We start from the raw sequence: 25,377 nt of genomic DNA on the forward strand, positions 1-25,377 counted from the left end.
GTGCATGTTGGCAGAGACCTATCAATCCAGGGCAGTGGGCAGGCAAAAGCTTCTGAGGACTGCAGTGTTTCAGAATCAAACATACCTGTCTGAAATATTATAGTCTGTGCCTGATACATGTTGCCCACAGATTGGGAAGCATGTATCAGCTGACAGGTTCACTTTAAAGGGAATCTATCAGCAGATTTTTGCTACCTCATCTGAGAGCAGCATGTTGTAGGAAAACAGACTCTGGTTCCAAGGATGTATCACTTTACTAGGTCATTAAAATAAAGATTATATTTTAAACTGATTACTAATGAAATCTCAATGTTTTCATCACAAGAACCCAACCCTAAAGACAAAAAGAAGCCCAAAAATCCAAGCAGTCTTGAAGTTGAAGAAAATATAGAAGAGCGGACTGATGTTAATAGTGGTAGGCTTACAAGTTTGCTATACTGATTTTTAGAGTAACTCTACACAATGTGGCCGAAAACAGCACCAATGTGTTTTACCGCAAATTGATGCAGCTTGCATGCATGCATAGATTTATGTTAAAACTGCTGGTTTTGACCATAATGTAAATAATATTGTAGATACCAGTAGCTTTATATTATATTTTACTCTAAGTGCCTACCACTTTTTCCAACCTGCTGCTGGACTAGAGTTCTCCTGCGGATACATTACTTTGACTAGCAGCAAGCTAGTTCTTTGAGATTTCTGTTCTAATTAAAAAAGATGTTCAAGGGCATTTACTATGGAGCTTTCTCTACTTAATTTAGATCAGGCCACTTTTCTTGCACCTACACATATGATAAAGTTTGTACTCTACTGCCAAAATGGTGGAATCATTGTTCAAATGTATGGAAATGGATACAGAAATCACAGACATGACACAAAACAATACTCGTTTAATAACTGAACATGCTGGATATGTGAATTATACCTGCTTATTGTTTGATTTCTAAAATCAATGTTGGCACAAGCCTAAGAATGCATTTTATTCTGCAGTTAAAGGGTATTTCTCAAGACATTCTACCCTAAAGATACCCCACCTGTAATGGTGCATGACTGAACAAGTTTGTGGAAATACTAAGGTGTTACCTTCAAACTTGTGCTATTGTTCGCCCTTATTTGTGGGAATGTTCTTCAGCTACATGAGTCAGCCAAATTGTGGGAACCCAATAAAGGGGGAGCATATAGACCTGACCTAGCTACTGCACTTTGCAAATTGGAAGACAGCAAAGCCTCAACCAAAGTAAGCAAGGTTATAAGAGTCTACAGAGAAGCAATTGTGGAGTTTGGAGTATTGGATAAAAATGATAGGGATCTGAATTGGCTAAACAGATGATGCGAGAACATTTCCCAAGTGCCCTTCTAATAAAACATATAACTGAAGAAAACAATAACACTCATTTACTATATAAGGTTCATATTCAATATAGGACCAGGGGAGAAGGCAATTTTTACATCAACAATCAATGTATAGGTGTATATTGAAATGTTGGACACCTTTCTCCTTCCATAAAATTAAAACATGCACAATCCATCAGTGTTAAAAATTTTCTTCAGAAAAGGCATATTTATTTAATACCATGGCTAGCAAATAGTCCGGATTTCGACCTGACTAAAAAGTTTTTCTGCGGTGAAACAGCAATCAATCAATCAAAAGATGGCTGCACCTTATAACCAGGGGTGGATTAAGTGTAGCAAGGGCCCCGGGCAGTTTAGAAGGCGCGTCCCCCCCTCCCCACACACACGCACACACCTGATGGATCACATGTCACATGATCCCCTGTGATAGATCATGTGATAGTTCACGTGAAATTAATTTGGCACAATATTAATTATAATAATTTTTTAGGCTGTGTGCCCACTATGCGTTTTTTAAGCATTTCCGCAGTGGCAATTCCACTGCAGAAACACTTAAAAAACGCTTGGTAGAAGGTCTGCCATGTTCCCCAATGATAATCCGCACACACACACACACTCTCACACACACACACACTCTCACACACACACACTCACACACACAGACTCACCATCCCCCGGCTCGGCTCCAGTCCTCCTGCTCCTCTGCGGTGCAGCAGTGCAGGCTGGGCGTGCACTGTGTGACGTCACAGCTAGGAGACACGGCCGCGCACAGGGCCGTGTCTCCTAGCAGTGACGCGGCCGGGCCAGCACAGGGAAGTTAACAGCTGCAGTGCTGGCCCGGCCAAAGAAGAAGTAGCGGATGTGCGCCGCTGCTGGGGGAGCGGTCCGGGGCCCCCAGCCACCATATAATGAGGGCAATCTGGCCATAGACACCCCAGAGCTCCGGGCCCCCTGGAGGCCCAAGGCCCCTGGCGGTAGCCCAGATTGCCCTCATTATAATCCGCCTATGCTTATAACAGCTTCGGTTTGACACCATGGTCAATCCGTTTGGCTTTACCCTTAAAGAATTCTGGTTGGCATAAAAGCCAGTGATGGAGAAACAAAGTACTGAGTAGCTATATTGTTATTGATGGTTACTAGTGATGAGCGAGCAATAAAATGCTCAGATACTCGTTGCTCGGGTCGAGCAAATTGGAATACTCGGGTGCTCGACCCGAGCAACGAGCCCAATGTAAGTCTATGGGAAGCTCGAGCATTTTTCAGGCAGCTCCCCCCGGCTGTCTGCACAAGGCCTAAAAATTGCCCAAATCGATGGGAACAGTGCTCAAATGACATGGGAACAGCATGGGGAAGACCCCTGGAAGCATTTCTGACTCCCAGGTCACTTCTGCCAGCAACATTGTCAGAGGTATTACACCACTTTTACGGACTCACAATAAAACATTCCAAAACAAAACCAAAATGGATTTTCCCGGAAATATGTTAAGGAACATCCTTTCCATGACATGTACAATGTATATAAAGCAAAATAAATAACCAAAAATACTCCTTTACACCTTGGGCTATGTTCACACGTAGCGTTTTTGATGCGTTTTTGCACTTTTGCACTGCTTTCAACCAAGACAAATGCATTCACCAGGAAATGTCATTTTAACATTTTACAACCTTATCTGGCAATGTGATGTGTGACACATCATCAGACACATCCTGTTTCATTTATGATGGAGGGACTCTGACAGTCATAAAGCCTATTTTTATAGGGACATCAGATGGCCCTTACTATTCTTAAAAGGCCAGCAGTCGGCCCTAGCTTTTGTTAGAGAGCCATCAGCCGGCTATGCTTTGTTGTTCCCATTATTAACAAGTGGGTCTCCTATACTGTTATTGTGTATCCAGTGACTGCAAGGGCTGCCAAAAATTTGGACGCAACCCAATACCCCTTTGAAGAGACATAGAGCCGGGTTTCAGTAAAAAAATGTTCCCATTATAAAGCAGCGGGTCTCCTATAGTGGTAATGCTCATGCTGTGACTGCAAGGGCTGCCAAAATTTGGGAAAAACCCCACTAAGAATTTAAAGACACATGGAGCAGGGCCACAGTAACAAGGTACGACATGTTCCCATTAGAAAGGAGAGAGTCTGCTATACAGTTATAGGGTATGCAATAAGTCCAACGGATGACAGTTTTAGGAAAAACCCCACTAAGAATTGAAAGACACACAGAGCAGGGCAACAGTATCGACAAATTCCCATTAGAAAGGAGAGAGTCTCCCATAGTGTTGGCCTATGAAGTGAATGCAAGGGCTGCCAAAAATTTGGAGGCACTTCAATGCCCCTTGGAAGAGACGTGGAGGAGGGCCTCATAAAAAATGTTCCCATTAGAAAGGAGCGGGCCTCCTATACTTGTAATGCCCATGCACTAGGACTGGGGTATGTACAACTGAACGCTGCGCTGGGACAAGGACATGGACGTGCTTCCTGATGTTGCTACTTGAGAGTGTGCAACGACAGGTGCAGGGCAGGAGGCATCTTCGCATGCACCATGGACAGGGGATTGGCTTGCATGCACAACAGTGGAAGAAGCAATGGTGCCACCCGCAGACACTGTTCCTGGACCCTGGGGTTCGGCCCACAAAGTCGGGTGCTTGCTGCCATGTGCCTGATCATGCTGGTGGTGGTCAGGCTGGTCGTTTTGCCACCCCTGCTGATGCTGGCCTGGCAGGTGTTGCAAATGGCCTTTTTGGGGTTATCGGCAGAGTCTTTCAAAAACAACAAGACTTGGGAAGACCTAACAGTTGTACTGGCAACTTCCTTCGTGTTGGTGTTACGGGGAACGGTTGCCTGCCTTCTGTCTGCGGCCACCACACTGCTTCTTCCTGCCTGTTGGGGCGCTCTGCCTCTCTCCCCCTGTGTGCTGCTGTCAGCGCTCTGCATGTCCTCCTGCCAGGTTGGGTCAGTTACTATATCAACCACCACCTCGTCTTCCACTTCCGCACCCTGGTCCTCCTCCTGACTTTCTGGCAATTGTGTCTCATTATCGTCCACCTCTTGTGACACTTTCCCACCGTCGCCTTTGTGTGACCGTGGCTGCTCAAATATTTGGGCATCGCTACACGCGATCTCCTCTTGCTCCGCTTCAAGTGGACCGGGCGAGAGGCCCAAATCTATAAATGGAAAAGTGAACAGCTCTTCAGAGTGTCCAAGTGTGGGATCAGTTGTCTCTGGGTACTCGGCATGGTGGGAGGAAGGAGGATCAGGGTGAGGAATATGCGATCCAGACTCACGGCTACTGAGACTTGACCGTGTGAATGACAGGGTGGTGGTGGTGGTGGCTAAGTGACTGGAAGCATTATCCGCTATCCAACAAACAACCTATTGACACTGCTCTGGGTTCAATAGTGCTGTGCTGTGGTCCCCTAGAAATTGGGACAGGAAGGTGAGGCGAGAAGTTGTTGGTGTTTGTTATGGCACAATTTCGGCTTGCCCACGGCCTTGTCCTCGGCCTCTGCATGCACCATTACCATCACGTCCAGTTCCCTGTCCCTTGCCACGTGCCTTGCCCATTTTAAATGGAGGACAGTATCTTCCACGCTTACTACAAATGACTGAGTTTGGAGCGAATTTATATATGATTCGTGTGACGGAGAAAACAGAGTTTTAAATACCTGACCCGTAGGTAACTATTTTGAACAGCAAACTGCTGTGAATTGCTTCACTGACACATTGAAGGAAATTTTTAATGGAGGCCAGAAATGGCAGTATTTTCTGAAAACATATATGTAATCTGTGTGATGGAGAAAACACAGTTTTAAATGCCTGGCCTGTATCTAACTGTTTTGAACAGCAAACCAGTGTCAAAAACTTTGCTGACACACTGAAAAAAAAATTTAATAGAGGCCAGAAATGGCAGTATTTTCTGAAAACCTATATGTGATCCGTGTGATGGAGAAAACACAGTTTTAAATACCTGGCCTGTAGGTAACTATTTTGAACAGCAATCTGGTGTCAATTGCTTCACTGACACACTGAAAATTTTTTTTAATGGAGGCCAGAAATGGCAGTATTTTCTGAAAACATATATGTGATCCGTGTGACGGAGAAAACACAGTTTTGAATACCTGGCCTGTAGGTAACTGTTTTGAACAGAAAACCAGTGTCAAAAACTTTGCTGACACACTGAAAAAAAAATTTAATAAGGGCCAGAAATGGCAGTATTTTCTGAAAACATATATGTGATCCGTGTGACGGAGAAAACGCAGTTCTAAATAGATGGATTTTTAGCCCTGTAATATGGAAAGGACCTGGCTGTATTCTGCAGTGCCAACAAGCAAATGGCGCAGAAAAACCGTGTTCTCTGGATTGTTTTTAAGCAAATAATGAGGATTAAGATGCAAAAATAATTATTCCTGGCCCCTGAGATCTGGGCCTATTTCCAGAAATATCTAACGGCAGCAGCCTACAGAATTAGAATGGAGCCTCTTGTGCTATGTGCACTGCAGTCTGCTATATACACTGCCTGCCTGCCTATATACACTGCCTGCCTGCATATACTGCCTGCCTGATATCTCTGCAGCTGGATTAGTTAGTCCTCAAAAGGACTGTTTATTAAGATGGATATGTGTAATGTACGTTTTTTCTCCCTACACTACCTAATACACTATTAAATCTCTCCCTAGCTAAGCAGCAGCTCTCCCTACACTGTCTGATCCAGAGTGACTGTGACGAGCATAGCGGCGCCAGGTCTGATATACACCTGATGACGCTGTGCGTCCAGCCAATCACTGTAATGCCCACAACCAACATGGCTACGGCATTACAGTGCATGGCAGGCAATCCCTGGATGTTCATTGGCTCTCTAAAGAGCGCCAAACATGCAGGGAGGGGACCCAAGTTCCCGCCCGAGCAACCCGGAAAAACTCGCCGAGCTTGTCGAGCACCATGATGCTGGGGCAATTACCGAGTAGTGGCGAGCACGTTCGCTCATCACTAATGGTTACATAATTTTTTCTTTGCTCAACATAACAATTTATTTTTTCTTGATCATGAATGCTTTTACAAAACCAGAATGTTAAGCTGTTAAACAAACATCTGTGTCATATTTGTGATTTGTGTATATGTAACAAATTAAAGGGATATTGTCATTATGAAAATGTTGTATAATATTCTACTCCATAGAGCAAAACTGTTACGCACAATGTAGGAAAGACAAAGTGCAACACGAAGGGATGAGGGGAAGAGAGCACAGACACTAAGGAAAGAGAGGATAGAGACCTCCTAGGCTGATTTAATATCACCCTGTCTTCCCTACCGTCCCTATATTGGTTTCTCACCAATTACCGAACAGGAACCTAAAACCCTGTATCTCCATAGAGCTAGGCCCTGACTAGGGAAGGGGGGATGAGCACTAGCAGTCCCCACTAACAACTAAAGACAGTTAGGGGAGACAAACACTGGGGGAAGTAACTTAGCTTGAGCCGACTTCAGAGAGATTACACCAAAGATCCTCCAAACATCAAAGAGGAAGTAAGCAGACACGTCCGATTAGCCTCCACATTTGGATCCTTCAGACTGAACCTGAAAACCCATCTCTTCAAACAAACTTACAGCCTGCCATGACCTTGCTTGCTGCCACTTCAACAACACAGGAGCTACTGCAACCCCCCAACCTACTGTCTCCTGTCCTAATTCCTGTAGAATGTAAGTCCGCAAGGGCAGGGTCCTCTTCCCTCTTTACCAGTCTATCACTGTTAGTTTGTTTACTGTAAGTGATATCTGTATTTGGTATGTATCCCTTCTTATGTACAGCACCATGGAATTAATGGTGCTATATAAATAAACAATAGCTCAAAGCCTTCATAGGGAAACATGTGACTATCCCTGGTGCCTCCCTATAGCAAACTGGAAGTATTTAAACACCCAGGCCAGGGTGTTAATTAGAGCAGGTGGAAGATAGCCACTGAGTCCTAGAGTGAGACAGATCTAAGAAGGTGTCTGTAATGCCAAACGAAGAAATCTCCTGCAACCAACTGCAGGGAAACTGTCTGTCACATCTGACACACCCGTGACAGTACCCCCTCCTCTACAAGTGGCCTCTGGACACTCAGGACCAGGCTTCTCAGGATAAGAGGTGTGAAATGAATGAACCAACCTGAGAGCATTCACCTCTGATGCTGAAACCCACATCCTTTCTTCTGGACCATAACCCTTCCAGTGCACCAAGTATTGTAGGGAACGACGTTGGAGATGAGAATCTACAATCCTCGAAATCTGAAACTCCAGATTACCATCAACCATTATTTGGGGCGGCGGTAGGGGTGAGGGCTCAAGAGGTTCCCTATATTTCTTGAGTAAGAACTTGTGGAAAACATTGTGGACCTTAAGGGCCTGAGGAAGCTCAAGATGAAAAGCTGCTGGGTTAATGACGGCGGTTATTTTATAGGGACCAATAAACCTAGGTCCCAGCTTCCAAGAAGGGACTTTCAACTTTATATTCCTGGTAGACAACCACACAAAGTCATTCACATTCAGGTCCGGACCTGGCAAGCGTTTTCTGTCAGCCACACGTTTATACCTGTCTCCTATGATCTTTAAATTACTCAGAACACTGAGGAGAATGAAGAAGCAAAATGTTTCTCTTCAGGAACTCCTGAAGTTCCTCCCCCACTAAAGGTACCAAACTGTGGATGGTAACCGTATGCACCAAAGAATGGTTCCTGCCAGTGGATTCTTGACGATGATTATTAATGGCAAATTCTACCAGTGGTAAGTAGACTGCCCAATCCTCCTCATTTTCGGAGATTAAACATTTGAGGTAGGTCTCCAAATTCTGATTGACACACTTGGTCTGTCCATTCGACTGAGGGTGGAAGGTAGAGAAAAAGGACAGCTGCACCCACAGTCGAGAAGAGAATGCTTTCCAGAATTTGAAAACAAACTGGGTCCCCTAATCTGACACCACATCGGAGAGAACCCCATGAAGCTTCACGATCTTACCTGAGTAAGTGTCTTGGCATTTGGAAGTGCAGGTAATGCGACAAAGTGAACCATTTTACTGAAATTATCTACAACCACCGAAATCACCGTTTTGCCTGCAGAAACCGGTAGGTCATTAATAAAATCCATGGACAAGTGTGTCCCTGGCCTGTTAGGGATAGGTAGCGGAAGAAGGGTATCAGACGGACGGGTATAAGAAACCTTAGAATACAAGCAAATGCTACAAACATATACGTGTTCAATCACATCCTGATGCAACCCCAGCCACCAAAAACAATGAGATCTCCTGCAACCAACTGCAGAGCGACTGTATGTCACATCTGACACATCTGTGACAAAGACGTGCTAAGGTAATTAATGGGCTGTTTTAGATAAAAATTTCAGTGCAGCTTATTGATTAAAATCTCTGCTCATCCTAGACTTAAAAGTCAAGTGGGTGGTCTCACTGAATGATTGACAGCCTTCTTTGCATAAGACAGAGATGTCTGTCAGTCACTGATTAGTAATGAACACTGCACTCTTAAAAAGTGTCAGCCACTTTCTCTTGTTAGTGCAGCTTTCCTAACACATTGACCAGCACTTCTGTCCATATAATGGCTAGTGGAGGACATGAGAACAGATCTGTCCATACAATGGCTGCTGGTGGAGGACATGTGACCAGACTTGTCCATACAATGGCTGCTGGTGGAGGAACATGTGACCAGACTTGTCCATACAATGGCTGCTGGTGGAGGAACATGTGACCAGACTTGTCCATACAATGGCTGCTGGTGGAGGAACATGTGACCAGACTTGTCCATACAATGGCTGCTGGTGGAGGAACATGTGACCAGACATGTCTATAAAATGGCTGCTAGTGGAGAACATATGACCAAACCTGTCTATACAATGGCTGCTGGTGGAGGAGCATGTGATCAGAACTGTCCATCAGCCGCCTCCAATGGTAAAATACCTCACATGGGAAATTGGCTTTTCTATTGGAGGAGGCAGATTTACTGTTCTGGTCATATGTTTCCCCTCCTTGAGTCAAAAAATCATGGACGTTAATCAATAAAACACAAGTTAGGCAATGCTCATACTAGGAAAGTGTTCTGCATTAAGCACTGTTGGAGGACTGCAACTTTATACCAAAAAAAGGATTCTTATGTGTCCTCTGACATATTCGTTTACTTCAGTGAGGCAAATGGATAAATGTTTGGACTTTGTTTATTACAGACATAGCCAAAGGACCAGATCATGCAAATCGATTACCACTAACTCGACCAGGTGGTCATTTCTGTAAAATTGCTGATGGTGTACTGTTGAAGTGGCTGTGTCTCTCTTCTAATATGTTTTATGGTACACTCCTTTTATAGCTGTTTCTGAATTTATTCTGCTGGTCTCCATAATAATTTTACTGCATATCTATCCAACTTATTCTGGATCCTCAGTTGCTTCTTAAAAGAGGATGCCTGCTTCGACTTTGGAGGTGATAGAGAGCAATTAACATTAATTGCCATACTCCCTAATGAGAGTTAACTGATTGTTATTCCTTGCACATTTTGTTAGTCATACAATATATACAAAATTATTTTTCTATGTAAAAAGGGAGGTTGTGTCTAAATCTAAACTAAAATATGGGGCCTTTCCTGGGGATAGGTCCTCTTTAAAAAGAATTGAGGCAACCGATGAATCATATCTCATTGTATCAAATGATGCCTGCTGTCATCTCTGCCTAACTGGATAGAGGATCAGTATTCCTTGGGAAGTGACATTCGCTAACGTCACTCTTCCTCCAAGCTGAATCAACTATGTTAGTGTGTAACTAACCAAGCCATACCTTCTATAATGATTCACAAATGTAATGTGTAATTCATATGTTAGTAGGTTTTCTCTTTATTGTAAAACTCCTTTTAGACTATCAAACCTACAGCACTGACTACATTCACAACATTTATAATCTAACAATATTAATCTTTATTAGTTACTTATCAGCATAAAACATTAAAAATGAGTATTAAAAGGAGATGTCATAACATTACCAAAATAGATTTGAAGGGTGGATGGTCATAATTCCAAGCACATAAAATGTGTAATGACATGTTTTTATGTTATGTTATTAGATGATAAACCTCAGTCGAACAAGTTCAATGCTCTCTGATCATATTTAGGATATAGTCAGTTTCACATTTTATAAATTCAATCAGTTCATTACATATTTGGTTGGTAAATAGTCATTTAATTAAATGCACATATTCAAATATAGTCAACTAAAGGATAAGAATGAGTGATAGGAATAAGACATTATAAAATGTGATGTTCATTTTGTCCTTTCTATAGCCAATACTGACGAGAATACATCCAAGTCTAACCAGAGAACTACAAAAAAACGTTCACCTTCAAGTCCAAAAAAGAAGCCAAGAAAACCAGGGGATGATACCGATGGTAACTTAATTGCTACTAACGTAGAAATATAGATCAAAATAAGGGCGGTCCAGATATAATTAAGTGTCACACAAAATAGACAATTGGAAATCACCTTACAGCTGAATTTGCAGCTAGTATGCACGGACATTTTGTCCATGGTATATAATCTCTTGTTCTATAGCGGCCATAGTTAGTAACCTCTTAATACAATACCAAGTTATGTGTTTTCATGTTTCTGGAGACCTGTCACTATTATTGCTGTTCTGGGTTGTGGTGTTTGCTGCTATTTGTAGTTGAACTGTGTACCTTATGTACCAAGACTCTATGTCTATTCATTAATATTTGAGATATTTGTCCGTCGGGCTGGTCCCTCACATGTGTGTTATATTCTACTGATATTTGCTATTAATAAAATTTGCTTTCTAAGAGTATTTCAGCTGTCACATTGCCAATCTACTCCCGTAGATTAGGATATGTAGAGGCCCCTCTTAATTCCTAAAGTAGAAATATGTACAGTGGAAATAAAAAGTCTACAGACCCCTAAAATGGCAGGTTTTTGTAATATAAAAAAAATTATACCTTTAATATCACCCATAATCTGTACAAATTCATTCAGAAATAACTGAAATCATATTGAGGTGGGAAATAAAAATGACAAAACTAAAATAATACTGTTCCTTAAGTGTGGACACACTTATAATTGGGGATGTGGTTGTGTTCTGCTCCCTCTGCAATGCAATACAGACTCTCATTTTCAAGAAATGTAGAACAAGATTATTGAAAATATATAAACTAGATTGATATGATGTGAATGGATAGCAAATAATACATGATTATTGTTAAGTTTCATTAATTAAACATTAAGAACTTGTAAGTAAAATACATTTCTGTGGTGGGATGAGTGGTGGTTTTAATAGTTTCTTTTATTCTTCAGAGGACCCATCAGACAAAAGGAAAAAGAAGCCTAATTCCAAAAAACCAAACAAGAAAAAAGGCAAACCTACTGATGACGATGATGATGGTAAGAAAAACATTTATGAACAAATATGTAGGGATACATAATTTATAGACTTATAAATTCGATTTTTAGACTTTAAGGGCTTAAGACCGTTACCTCTGACTTCTGATAAGTCAGAAATTGCAGTCAAAAGATGACGGATTGGGACCAAACCGCCCAAACTATATATGTATATTCTATAAGCACAGAATTCTGGTTGGCCTGATTAAACAGGACATAGCCCCTTCACAACCTTTGACGTAAATTTACATCAAAGCTTGTGTCCCTGCCTTTGCTGTGGGCTCGCACGCCAAGTCCACATCTTTCTCCACACATCATAACTTATTTAATCAGCCAATATGAGCCTTTAACCCCTTTAAAGCCCAAGACGTATTAATACGCGTCTGTGCCCTGGGCTTTAAGAGCCTGACCCGTATTAATACGTCATTGCGATCGCGCGCGCACACAGGCTGTGCGGGCACTATCGCCGCCGGGAGTCAGCGGATTATCACAGCTGACACCCCGTGCTATGTGCTGGGAGCAGTCCCGGCACATTAACCCCCGCAATGCTGCGATCGAAGTCGAAAAAATTGCAGAAAGTGAAAAAAAAGTTAAAAAAAAATTGTACAAATATTAAAAAAAATAATCCACCAAAATTAAAAATATAATGTACCCATCAATAAATATTATTATGAAAAAAAAACAAAAACAAACAATAAATGTACACATATTTGGTATTGCCGCGTCCGGAACGACCTGACCTATAAAACTAGTTAACTCCTTTAGTGAACACGATAAAAAATAAAAATAAAAAATGAAGCAAAACACAATGTGCTTTATCATCATACCGCCAAACAAAAAATGGAATAACACGCGATCAAAAAGACGAATATAAATAAAAATGGTACCGCTGAAAATGTCATGTTGTTCCGTAAATAAACAAGCTGCCATACAGCTCCATCAGCCGAAAAATAAAAAAGTTATAGCTCTCAGAATAAAGCGATGCAAAAAATATTTTTTTCTATAAAATAACTTTTATTGTGTAAAAGCACCAAAACATAGGAAAACGATATAAATGTGGTACCACTGCAAAAGTACTGACCCGAAGAATAAAGCTACCTTATAAATTTTACCACACGCGGAACAGCATAAACAAAATTTAAAAAAAAACAATTCCTGAATTGTTGGTTTTTGTTTATTCTGATCCCCAAAATTCGGAATAGAAAGCGATCAAAAAATGTCATGTGCCTGAAAATGGCACCAATAAAAACGTCAACTCATCCCGCAAAAAACAAACATCACATGACTCTGTCGGCCAAAATATGGAAAAATTATGGCTCTCAAAATATGGCGATGTAAAAACTAGATTTTACAAAAAAATGCGTCTTTTAGTGTGTGACAGCTGTCAATCATAAGAACCCAATATGAATCTGGTATCGCTGTATCACATGACTACCACTTGAAGCTCATCAAGAGAATGCCAAGAATGTGCAAAGCAGTCATCAAAGCTACTTTGAAGAACCTAGAATATAAGACATATTTTCAGTTGTTTCACACTTTTTTGTTAAGTATATAATTCCACATGTGTTAATTCATAGTTTTGATGCCTTTAGTGTGAATGTACAATTTTCATAGTCATGAAAATACAGAAAAATCTTTAAATGAGAAGGTGTGTCCAAACTTTTGGTCTGTACTGTATCTCTCTGATTTAAGGGCATAAAAATTCAAATTTTGAAAATTGCAAAAATTTCAAAATTTTCACCAAATTTCAGTTTTATTCACAAATAAACGCAAGCGATATCGAAGAAATTTTACCAGAATCATGAAGTACAATATGTCACGAAAAAAACATCTCAGAATCAGGGGGATCCATTGAAGCATTCCAGAGTTATTACATCATAAAATGACAGTGGTCAGAATTGTAAAAATTGGCCTGGTGCAAAATACCTTGGGTTGTAAAGGGGTTAACAGCCGCAGGTGGAGCGGTGCTCTGCCCGCAGCTGTTATCCACTTAAATCCCACCGTCAATCACTGAAAGCAGAATTTAATATGAGCAGGTCATTCATCTCACCCATCGGCACCCCGTCACATGATCGCTAGGTGCCGACGGGTTGTCATGACAGCCTGGGGTCTGCTGATGACAGCTCTACCTGTCATTATGATGCTCCTGTGTGGCAGGCATTCATAGGAGATCATGATTTTTGCTATACAGACAGTTGAAACCAGAAGTTTGCATACACTATATAAAAAACACATATGCATGTTTTTCTCAAAATCTGGCATGAAATCAGAATAAACCTTTCCCATTTTAGGTCAATTAGGATTACCATAATTTTTAATATTTGCCATATGCCAGAATAATGAGAGGGATAAAATGTTTTAAGGCATTTTTAATACTTACTGCAAAGTCAAAAGTTTACATATACTAAGATTATTATGCCTTTAAACAATTCTGGACTGCCCATATGATGATGTCATGTGGTTGGAAGCTTCTGACAGTTTTTTTGGCAACATCTGTGTTGATTAGAGACAAACCTGTGGATGTATTTTAAATGCACACCTGAAAAACACTGCTTCTTTGTGTAGCATCATGGGAAAGTCTAAAGAAATCATCCAAGATATTAGGAAGAGAATTGTGGGCTTGCACAAGTCTGGCTCACCCATGGGTACAATTTCAAGATACCTGAAGGTACCTCGTTCATCTGTACAATTATATGCAAGTACAAACAAGATGAGAATGTCCAGCCATCATACCACTCAGAAGGAGACGGGTTCTGTGTCCCAGAGGTGAATGTGCTTTGGTCCGACATGTGCATATCAAGCCAAGGACAAAAGCAAAAGACCTTGTGAAGATGATGGCGGAAGCTGGTATGATTGTGTCAATATCCACAGTGAAACGAGTACTGTATCAACATGGGCTGAAAGGCCACTCTGCCAGGAAGAAGCTATTACTCCAAAAGAAACATAAAAAAAGCAAGGTTAATGTTTGCAAATGCACACAGGAACAAAGACCTTAATTTTTGGAGACATGTCCTGTGGTCTGACGAAACTAAAATTCAACTTTTTGGGCATAATGACCATCGTTACGTTTGGAGGAAAAAAGGAGAAGCTTGGAAGCCTAAGAACACCATCCAATCTGTGAAATACGAGGTTGGCAGCATCATGTTGTGGGGCTGTTTTGCTGCAAGAGGCACTGGTGCACTTCACAAAATAGATGGCATCATGAGAAAAGAAGATTATGTGGCAATACTGAAGCAACATCTCAAGACATCAGCCAGGAAGTTAAAACTTGGACGGAAACGGGTCTTCCAAATAGAAAATGATCCGAAGCATACTGCCAAAATGGTAAAAAAGTGGCTTAAGGATAACAAAGTCAACGTTTTGGAGTGGCCATCACAAAGCCCTGATCTCAATAATATTGAAAATTTATGGGCAAAGCTGAAAAGGCAGGTGCGAGCAAGGCGACCTACAGTTCAAATCAATCCATTTTGTCTAATTAATTTTTTTTAAAAATACACATATTTGGTATTGCTGCATTTGTAAAAGTCCAATCTATCAAAATATAAACTAAATTAATCCGATCGGTAAACAGCGTAATGAGAAAAAAAATCAAAATGCCAGAATTATGTTGTTTTTTGGCTGCAAAATTGTAATAGGAGGCGATCAAAACATTGCATCTACTCCAAAATAATATCAATAAAAACACCAGCTCAGGGCACACAAAATAAGCCCTCACCCAGCCTCAAATCCCGAAAAATGAAAACGTTGCGGGTCTTGGAAAATGGCGAAATAAGCAAAAAAAATGTTACCTTAGAGAATTCCAAACTTTTTTTTGACACTTAAATAAAAAAAAAACTATACATGTTTGGTATGCAGCTGCGGCTAACACTGTGCATGCTATTAAGGAAAATGAATGTTCACTGCTCTCCACCCCATGGAATTGGGGACCAGTGAATATTCATTTTCTTTAACAGTGGGCACAGTGTTAGCTTCAGCAGCCGTCTCCTGTGACCCGCTCCTCCGCTGCTGCCGCTCCCCTTCCCCCACCATCCATAGCCGACTATACAAAGTACCGTACATTCAGACTATAAGTTGCACCTCACACTTAGTGTTTCTTATAGCTCGAATAATATGGTACTAAATAGGTAAATAGATAAACTGCATATATTCAAAAAGCAACATATCATAAAAGAGAAAAATAGCATATGATTCAGGACCCCAGGACTCTGCCATACATTTCGTCCTTGGCTTTCTCAAGGAGTGAATACTGTGGTAGATCGACTCACTCGGCTTCTTAAAGAGGACACAGACACAGGAACCCTTTCTATTTAAAGTGCGGCTGGTTTATTGCAATCCTCATTAACCACGTCACCAGAAAAAGTAAATATAGCCTTTGTTAAGCAGAAGGTAAAACATAAAATAACAAGTCCATACAATAGTGCTGGTTAGCCCACCTGGCTTAGAGTCCAGGTTCCATGTTCTTTAATAAAGGGATTCAAACCAGGAGACCTGCAATCTTCATACATCCAGAATGTGTGAAACAAACAGCTCAGAGCTTTCACCTAAAGGCCCACCCCACACCAAATACTCTAAAAGCTGTGAATTTTATCCTCTGACCTCCTCTCTCTCTACAGGTGTTCAATCATCCTAGTACTAAATATGGCTGATTAACCCCTATGTGTGCTGGAACCTTTTTCCTATGTTTAATTACTGGAGCTAACAATCTCAGTACTAAATATCTCCCTTCCAGTACTTTGCCAGTGACTTTGTCACATATCTCCCCCTTTGCCCAAAGCCGTAGGTTTTGGCACCTTCAGTCACGAAACAGGGGAGTCTAAACTGGCATCTGCATTATTGTGCAGCTTCCCAGGCCTGTGTTCCACATGAAAGATGAAGACCTATAGCCTTGAGTTTCAACTCTCGGAATGCCATCTCTGCTTCAAGAGGTCATTTGGCCATTGACCTCTTTGTGCCCTTAAGAAGGTAGGTCAGAAGTGCGGCTATCATGACGAAATTCGGAATACCCGGCTGATAGTATCTCACCATTCCCAGAAATGCCTAAAGCTGTTCCTTGGAGACCGATTTTGGCCAACTTTGGGCTGCCTTCACCTTATTTACTTGCAGCTTTACTTTGCTTCTTCCTACGATGTAGCCCAGGTATTTTCCCTTCTTTTTTCCAATGGCATACTTCCTTGTGTTTATGGTAAAGCCCCCTTTCCTCAGCACATCTAGCATGGCCTGGACCTTCTGCAGATGACTTCCCCAATCCAGGCTGAATATCACAATATCGTTGTGGCGTATTTTTTGTGAGGGGCTAAGATCCGGTCTGTGGCCCTGCGGAAGGTAGTTGGGTCTCATTGCAGGCCAAATCGGCTTATTCTATACTGGAAGGAACCATCAGGTATAAAAGAGTCCATCTTCCTCTTGGCACTTTGAGAGACGAGGATTTGCCAGTAACCTTTCGTTAGGTCCAGGGAGGTGATGTATCTGGCTGACCCTAGCTTTGATATGAGCTTATCGTCGTATCAGATACGTGTCAATTTTAGCCCATTCCTTTGAAAGTTCCTTGCAGAACCACGTACACCTGCACATGGTTCTGTGAGGATTCCATGATCACCAACTGCAGTACGTCTTGGTAATTTGGAAAACAGGTCCTGGTTCTGCTGGAGAAGTTCTCAGCACTGTTGTTTCTGGGCCGGTGACAGTGTCTCTGCCATGGGGACATCCTTAGTGTCACCTTCTGGTCTTTCCAGCCCACATGGAGTTTCAATTTGGTTTCTCTGTTGCCCTGCCTTGACGGATAGCGGCACGAGAGAATTTTGGAATGGAGAGGTGGTAGCGCTTAACTGGCAAGTGAGACAGGGCTTGCAATATTTTAGGATTTCACTGTGACATCTGGGCCAATAGTACCTCTGCATGACCCGTTGTTGAGTTTTGTCCACCCCCAGATGGCCACCCAAGACATGTGAATGGGATCTGTCCAACTCCCTTTATCTATAGGGTCCTGGTACCAATAATTGCTCCACTATCTCCTCCCTCACTTTAGTGACCCCACTCAACGTTAAATAGGGAAACCTGGTGTTAGCCACCGACTCCTGTGCTATGCCATTTATGAATGTCACCTTATTGAATGCCTCTTTTAGAGCTAGGTCCCTACATTGGGTGAACCCAAATTTTTCTCTGGTCACCCCTATCTCAGGAATTTCTGCCTCAGGGGATACTACCTTCTCCTCTTCACCCATAACACAGAAGGGAAACACATCAGACTCTGAGATTGGTGTGACTTTTTTAGGACCAACCCATTTGTTACCCAAGCAATTGAGGTCTCCGCCCGTCCTCCACAAGCCCCAAAACAACACGAAGTCTCGACCTATGATAATTGGGTGCAACAAATCCTGAACCATGCCCACCTCATGGGTCTCAGTACCTTGGGCTGTCTCAATGACCACTCTGGCCACCGGATAGTCTTAAGCATCCTCATGAATGCAGTGGACGCCCACCTTCTTCCCAGGGATCAATTGGAGAGGGAGCGTATCACTCATGAGGGTCACCAAACTCCATGAGTCTAGTAGTCCAGTCATTTTCAGGCCTTTCACTTTGACAGGACAATCTTAGGGCCCCTTGCTGGGCGGACAGTCCACGCTGCAAGCTGGATATGCGTAGAATGAACACGGCGTCCCATGCTGCAGTCCATTTGCTTGGTGGTCAGGGGATAATGAGCAGCTATGTGACCTGGGCCGTGACATCTCCAGCAAAGTACATCCCCTGATGAGGGCCTTGGCATGACCTCTGCTGCCCCTTTGGACTTTGGAAGCACCACCCCTTTTTTAACCTCCGCCCCCAGTATGCAATGGGTTGCCTCCCCACGACCCGTCTACTCCCTGATACCTTTCGACCAGTCCGAAGAAGTCATCGGCATTCTAGAGATCTCACTGGGCAACCCAAGTCTGCATCGGGCTCGGTGTTCCATTACAATTCACTCTGCCATCTGTGCTAGGGTAGAGGACTCCGGCTGTAACCACTTTTGGACGAGGTGCAGCAGATCAAATATTTGGGAGCGAGGGGGTTTGTCACGGTGATATGCCTGGTAGTTGGACCCGTTGTGCCCTGACAGACATTGTCACCCCCTAGCACGCCAAAATTTCTGTTTTCAATTTTTCATATTCTTTGGAGTCCTGTAAGGCCAAATCATACTAGGCCTTTTGTGGTTCCCCTGTATAGCGCCAGGACTTCCGTTCCGCTCATTGCTCTGGCTGGAGTTTCTCCATATCGGCGACCCTTTAAAAAATGGTTAAAAAGGCCTCTATGTCATCACCCGAGGTCATCTTCTGTAAGGCTCTCCTTAACTTTCTTATATTTTTGGTGTACTGCTCCCCAATATTTTAATATATTTTAATTGCATGTACCAATGAAATGTATACTTTTTATTTCTTTATGCAAAAAGTCAATAGTAGGCAGCTTTCCCAGATCGTAGTTTCTCCTTGGTCCAATCATCTGCCAGGGATCCACACGGAAATGAAGGATGCACACCCTCCTGCAATAGCTTGGAACCAATGTCTTTTACCTCCAATGTAAACACTTTTACAATAAACATAATGGAGACTTGAGGCAATTTTCATTTTATGGGGTGGAAAAAGTCTTGAAACCTCCTAGAGGTGGAAATTACAAAAGAAAATTACTAAACAAAGAAAGATTCTGGATATTTTCAGTAGAAAGTCATACACCTCATGGTTTGAATTACAGGCAAGATCTAATTAAGCAATACTAATAAACAAACTAGAGATAAGGGTGAATTCCCCTATAGAATACCCCCCCCCCCCCAAAAAAAAAAAAGTAAGAGGAGAGGAAAAAAAACTGCAAACTTTTTTTTTTCTTTTCTTTTTTCAGTATATTGCAGTGATGTCTAGAACTTCAATGTCTTTTTAATACCTTTCTGTGACATCCATGTAAATATGGTATTAAAAATAAATATATAATCTATGTGATGTTCTTTAACAAATGCAGATAGAGATATTGACTGTCTAGGAACTATATAGTAACTCAGTAATTTATTAACTAGAGATTTACTCTGAAGATATGTAGGAAAAGGGGATTAAAAAAAAAAAAGACACCCTTTTTTAATTGTTCCAAATTGGACCTAATCCATACCTAGAGTATATCTTGGGCAGAGGAACAGCAAATCAATTAGACCTAGAAGAAGACCTATACACTTGAACCACGTAGTCTGTTCGTAGACAGCTGTGTCCTCTACACTGTCATAAAGTGCCCACTGTATGTTCATACCTGGTCCGAAAAGGAATGATGTTCTTTTAAGGATTGTTGAGGAATAAAAAGATTTTAAGAAAAATACCGAAATAAGGGTTCCTCTCCTGGACTTTATTTGTTTTATTTGTTTATGTCTCTTTTGTGGTCATTCACTTTTTTGGTGTAGTCCATATAGTGAACATAAAAAATGTAAAGAAAAAAGTCAGCTCACCCATCTCAGGAGTTACGTGCCCAGAGACCAGCAGTGCCGCAGTGTAAATGTCAAAAAGGCAAAAAAATTCCAGCGTCCCGAATGTCTTAAACAAAGTATTTTTTAATGAGGTACAATTAAAAAAGTAAATAATACTTCAAGAGACAAAAAGAAGATATCAACCACTAGGGAGGGGGGTGCTACAACCAAATGCGTTTCGGAAAAGATTCCTTACTCAGTGAATGCAAAGGGGTCCATATCCAAGCCATACGCGTTATCAGAAGGTAAAAATCCATTAATAGAATTCATATTCTGTATTATTAGTAGTAATTGTGCTTTGATTTGAGACCATTAGAGCAAAATTATACTATCACATGACTTTTCCAACAGAGCCATCAAAACCGGGAAAAGGAAAAAACCCAAAAAAGAAGCCAAATCCGAAAGATATTTCCAAAAAAAAGAAGGTTGACTCAGAAGAAGAAAAACAAGGTGATTATTGAAGGTCGCATGTGTCTTAGTTATCAATTAAAAAAAAACACTCCATAGATTATATAATTATATAAGGTTTGGTATTTATAATTTTGTGGAATTTTTGTGGAATCTTCTATTAATGTGGTGCTCAATTTACTACATTGTTAGAGCCTAAAATGTGTTCATTTGTTTAAAGGGGCATGCCTCATGTTTATGTTTTATAACAACATACCACTTAATTAGATGGTATAAGATGGTTACAAGAAACACAATGCATACAATAAATCTTCTAATTTCTTATTAATAATTACATTTTTTAATCACTTATTTTAGAAACTGTAGAGAGTGAGTTTTCAAGTTCATCAAGTTCATCATCCTCACATACTAGAAGTAAATCAACTTCCAGGAAGGTGTCAGGCAAAAACAAAAAGAAGAAGAATCCTGGTAAGAAAAAAACAAGCACTGGTTACTGTTGCTGTAGTTTTGATAAAAATACAGTGACATACATATGTATCTGCAATTTTTAAACAGAAAAAGTTAAGCAAATGCTCTAATAAAATATATATTTTTCTTTAAGAACCAGAAGACCCATTAGCACCTCCAAAGCGAAAAAAAGATAAAGGTTCCCCTCCAACCCCTGAACCCACATTTAAAGTTGAAGGCTCTGGAGATGATGGCAGTGGAATGGACTTTTCGTCAACAACTAGATCAGCAACAACTTTAATAGTCCATTCAACAACTACAGCATCACAGACAACTAGGGAAATAAATCAAACTGTAGCAACAGTACCTCAAACAAAGTCACCAACCGCAAACCCTGATGTAACTACAGAGAAGGAAAAGACTAGTACCGCCAATATTCTGACAACTAAAGAAGGAACTGAAAAAACTACAAATGCGATGACTACCTCCACGCAAAGTCCAACGACAGAGGAAAGAACCATGGGAAAAAGCACATCAACAGAAACTCCACCTCAACAAAGTAAGAATATTAAACACACAACTCAAATGAATGATTTGGAAGCATCAGTTATTGAAACACATAATACTGTAGATGGAAACATAGATGAAGCAACCACAGTGCCATCACAAGATGATGGATCCACTGTGAAAAAGCTGGAGTATTATACTGTAGGCAAAGACATACCTAATTCTATGAATCCTTCAAATGTGATGGAGATGGCTACAACAGAAACAATTGATGGTAAAAATGGTATAGAAAGCACACTGAATCCAGGAATTACTCGACTTAGGACAGACAGTTTATCAAATTATGAGATTCCTAAAGAACTAAACAAAGAAACGTCACCACATCATATAAGTAAATATGATCCTGCTGAAGAAACAGCAAGAACATCCATAGTTCTTACAAACACAGACAATACAGTGTCTGATAAAGGCAGTACAGAAGATATAAAAACTACATGGAAAGATATTAGAACAATTGCACAAACAAGTCCACCAGGAGTGAATCAGCTACTGATCAGTCCTGAGGCCACAAAATCACCAACAGAAAATGTAGTAACATGGCAGAAAATGCAATCTTCTGAAGAAAGCAAATTGCCTTCTATAGGACTGAGCTTTGGCAACGTATTTAACATGGCTACAACACTTTCTGAACATTTCTTAAGCACAGCACTTTTAGATGAAATGCCTAGAACTGTATATGCCCATACTTTAGCTGAGACACACAATATATTCCAAGGTTTGACTGAAGTTTCACATGATTTACCAACTGCTACCACTGAAGAAGCCAATTCACGTGGTTTTCAGTTAACTACAGAGTATGCCACTAGTCGATTGAGGCTCTCTCCAATTGCATCTAGACTTACAGCAGATATCAGATCTGAAAGTTTCACATGGACAGGACCAAAGAACAGCATAAATCCTACAGAAAAAAATGCAAATAATATTTTAAGTACATTGGTATCAAAAGAGTCAAGTCAGGACCCAAAAACTGAAACAGACAAAAATACCCATAGAGAAGAAATGATAAACACGCCAGACACACTGGATACTTTAGAAATATTGCCAACTGAGAAAGCAACTTTTACTGAAGCTCAAAGTGTTAATGAGAAGCAAAATGCATCACAGCTAATAGGAGAAATATTACCTGACACTATAAAGCCAATAACTACCACTGCTGGTAGCAACAGAAATACAGCTCCATCAACAGCTGATGCCATAAGCACAGACTCTGAAAGCCACAGCAAAACCACAGCAGAAAAAATATCAAACAATCCTTTTACTGAAGCAAGCTCAAAGCAATCTAGATCAACAGAGGTGCCCCTTTTACAAACAGAGCGGGCACTGTACTCAACAATTCAGACCTTGGGGGAAAAACAAACATCATCTGATGCAACATACAGGCAAACCACAATAAAACAAAGCACAGGTCAAACTGTTACTGAGACCCTTAAAACTATAGGCCCAATAGATGGTAAAACCATCTCTGACATGGTTACAACTGAAAATATAGGACAGAGCAGGTCAGTAAGGGAAGCATCTAATCAAAGTCACACGGTTAGTATGACAACAGAAAGCAAACCTTTCACAGAAGCTATTACAAACCATGTAGGAACACTTCCGATGGTCTCAAACATGGTAAAAGAGTCATCTGATGGAGTGGCCACTGAAACAATGCTAACAGCTTCCATTTTAGACATTCTTAAAACTACTCTATCAACCACGGCTAGTGAAGTTTCTGATAAAGGTGACGTTAAGATGACTACATATTCTAGTGAAATAACTACTGAACCACAAACTGGAGAAAATACAAACAAGGTTCTCAGTCCAACAAATATACAAAATGCAGATAGGTCAAAGACAGCTAGTTACACCGCCATTGTTACCACATCTGTAGACGCTGAAAAAAGTACAACTCAATTACACTACAGCACTCCACCACCAGTGGCGCTAATTACACATGAAACACAAAGGGAAGAAGCTGGTGAAAACATGCAAGGAACTAGTACACAATCCAAAACAGCTACATTGTCTAAAGATGCCATAGTTTCACCAAATATAACACCTACAGGGACCATTTATAAGCCCATAGATATACAGGAAAGTACCACATTAACTTCCATAGGATACACAGAAAAGTTTCCATCACAAAATAGTTTGTCCTTATCTACAAGTACATATGCAAGAGATGCAACAAAATCAACAGAAGACCACCCAGTACCCACCAAAGCTATAGAAGCTTTGTCTAAAGCTGCAGACGTAGATAATATAACACATTTACAATTTACTGTACAGGGTACTGATGGAAAGCCAACCACTTCCCTGCTGTCATCTGTAGATAAAGGTCAGTTGTCAACAGTTCAGGTCTCAGTTGAGAGAACTGATCTTACATTTACATCTAAAGATGCTATACCAACTTCTAACACAGCACTAACAATTACAGACATCACTAAACAACAAAACACAGACGGCGTCCAGTCAACTTTATCACCCAGTAAAATATCTGCGACAGAATTATCCCCAACAGTTGGGACCAAAGAATTTTTCTCAACTGAAAGAACTGATCATACACTTACATCTAAAGACTCTATACTGTCATCTAACACAGCACAAATAATTACACTACAGACCACAGACGTCACCAAACAACTAAACACAGATGAGGTACTGTCTACTACAACCCCTAGTAAAATATCTGCAACAGAATTATCCCCAACAGTTGGGACCAAGGAATCTGTCTCAATTGAAAGAACTGAACATACACTCACATCCAAAGATTTTACACTATCTTCTAAATCAGCTCAATCCATTTCACTACAGACCACAGATATAACTAAACAGCAAAACACAGATGACGGCCAGTCAACTTTAACCCCCAGTATAATAACAGCAACAGAATTATCCCCAACTGTTGGAAATGTAGAAGTAGGACAAAGCAACACACCTGCAAGTGATAGTGACCAACATTTATTTTACAGTGAGAGCGCTAGTACACTGCAGACCACAGGCATAACCAAACAACAAAACACAGATGACGTCCAGTCAACAATAAACCCCAGTAAATTATCTGTAACAGAATTATCCCCAACAGTTGGGACAAGAGAAGCTTTCTCACCAAAGGGAACTGATCCTACTCTTACATCTAAAGACACTACAATATCATCTAACACAGCACAGACAATTACACTGCAGCCCACGGACATCACTAAAGAACAGAAAACAAATGACGTATTATCCACTACAACCCCCGATAAAATAACTGAGACAGAGTTATCCTCAACAGTTGAGATTAAGGAATCTTTTTCTACAAAGGGATCTTATTCTACACTTATATCTAAAGACAAAATAATAACAGCCAACACAGCACAAACAATTACACTGCAGCCCACAGATATTACTAAGCAACAAAACACAGATTACGTCCAGTCGTCTTTATCCCCCAGTAAAATAACTGCAGCAGAATTATCTCCAACTGTTGAAAATATAGAAATAAAACAAAGCACCACACCAACAAGTGATAGTGGCCAAGATTTAATTTCTAGTGAGAGCACTAGTACACTGCAGACCATAGGCATAACCATGCAACAAAGCACAGATGACGTCCAATCGACTTTAATCCCCAGTAAAATATCTGCAACAGAATTATCCCCAACAGTTGGGACCAAGGAATCTTTCTCAATAGCGGAAACTGATCATACACTTACATCCAAAGATTTTACAGTATCATCTAAAACAGCT

At 40.9% G+C, this 25,377-nt stretch overlaps 1 protein-coding gene across 1 annotated transcript in view; it reads left to right on the forward strand.

The window, feature by feature from the left end:
- The window catches only part of PRG4 (proteoglycan 4), a 200,575-nt gene that overhangs the window by 146,262 nt on the left and 28,936 nt on the right, over window positions 1-25,377 (forward strand). The window contains exons 15-20 of the mRNA XM_073642978.1: window positions 326-415; window positions 10,664-10,768; window positions 11,685-11,771; window positions 20,593-20,691; window positions 21,007-21,117; window positions 21,251-21,655. Of these exons, the coding sequence (XP_073499079.1) occupies window positions 326-415; window positions 10,664-10,768; window positions 11,685-11,771; window positions 20,593-20,691; window positions 21,007-21,117; window positions 21,251-21,655 (897 nt within the window). The remainder of the gene's footprint in view (window positions 1-325; window positions 416-10,663; window positions 10,769-11,684; window positions 11,772-20,592; window positions 20,692-21,006; window positions 21,118-21,250; window positions 21,656-25,377) is intronic.

Source organism: Phyllobates terribilis, unplaced genomic scaffold, assembly GCF_046119375.1.
Source record: "Phyllobates terribilis strain yellow unplaced genomic scaffold, ASM4611937v1 Scaffold_8__6_contigs__length_399053987, whole genome shotgun sequence".
In the NCBI taxonomy this organism is placed as follows: domain Eukaryota; kingdom Metazoa; phylum Chordata; class Amphibia; order Anura; family Dendrobatidae; genus Phyllobates; species Phyllobates terribilis.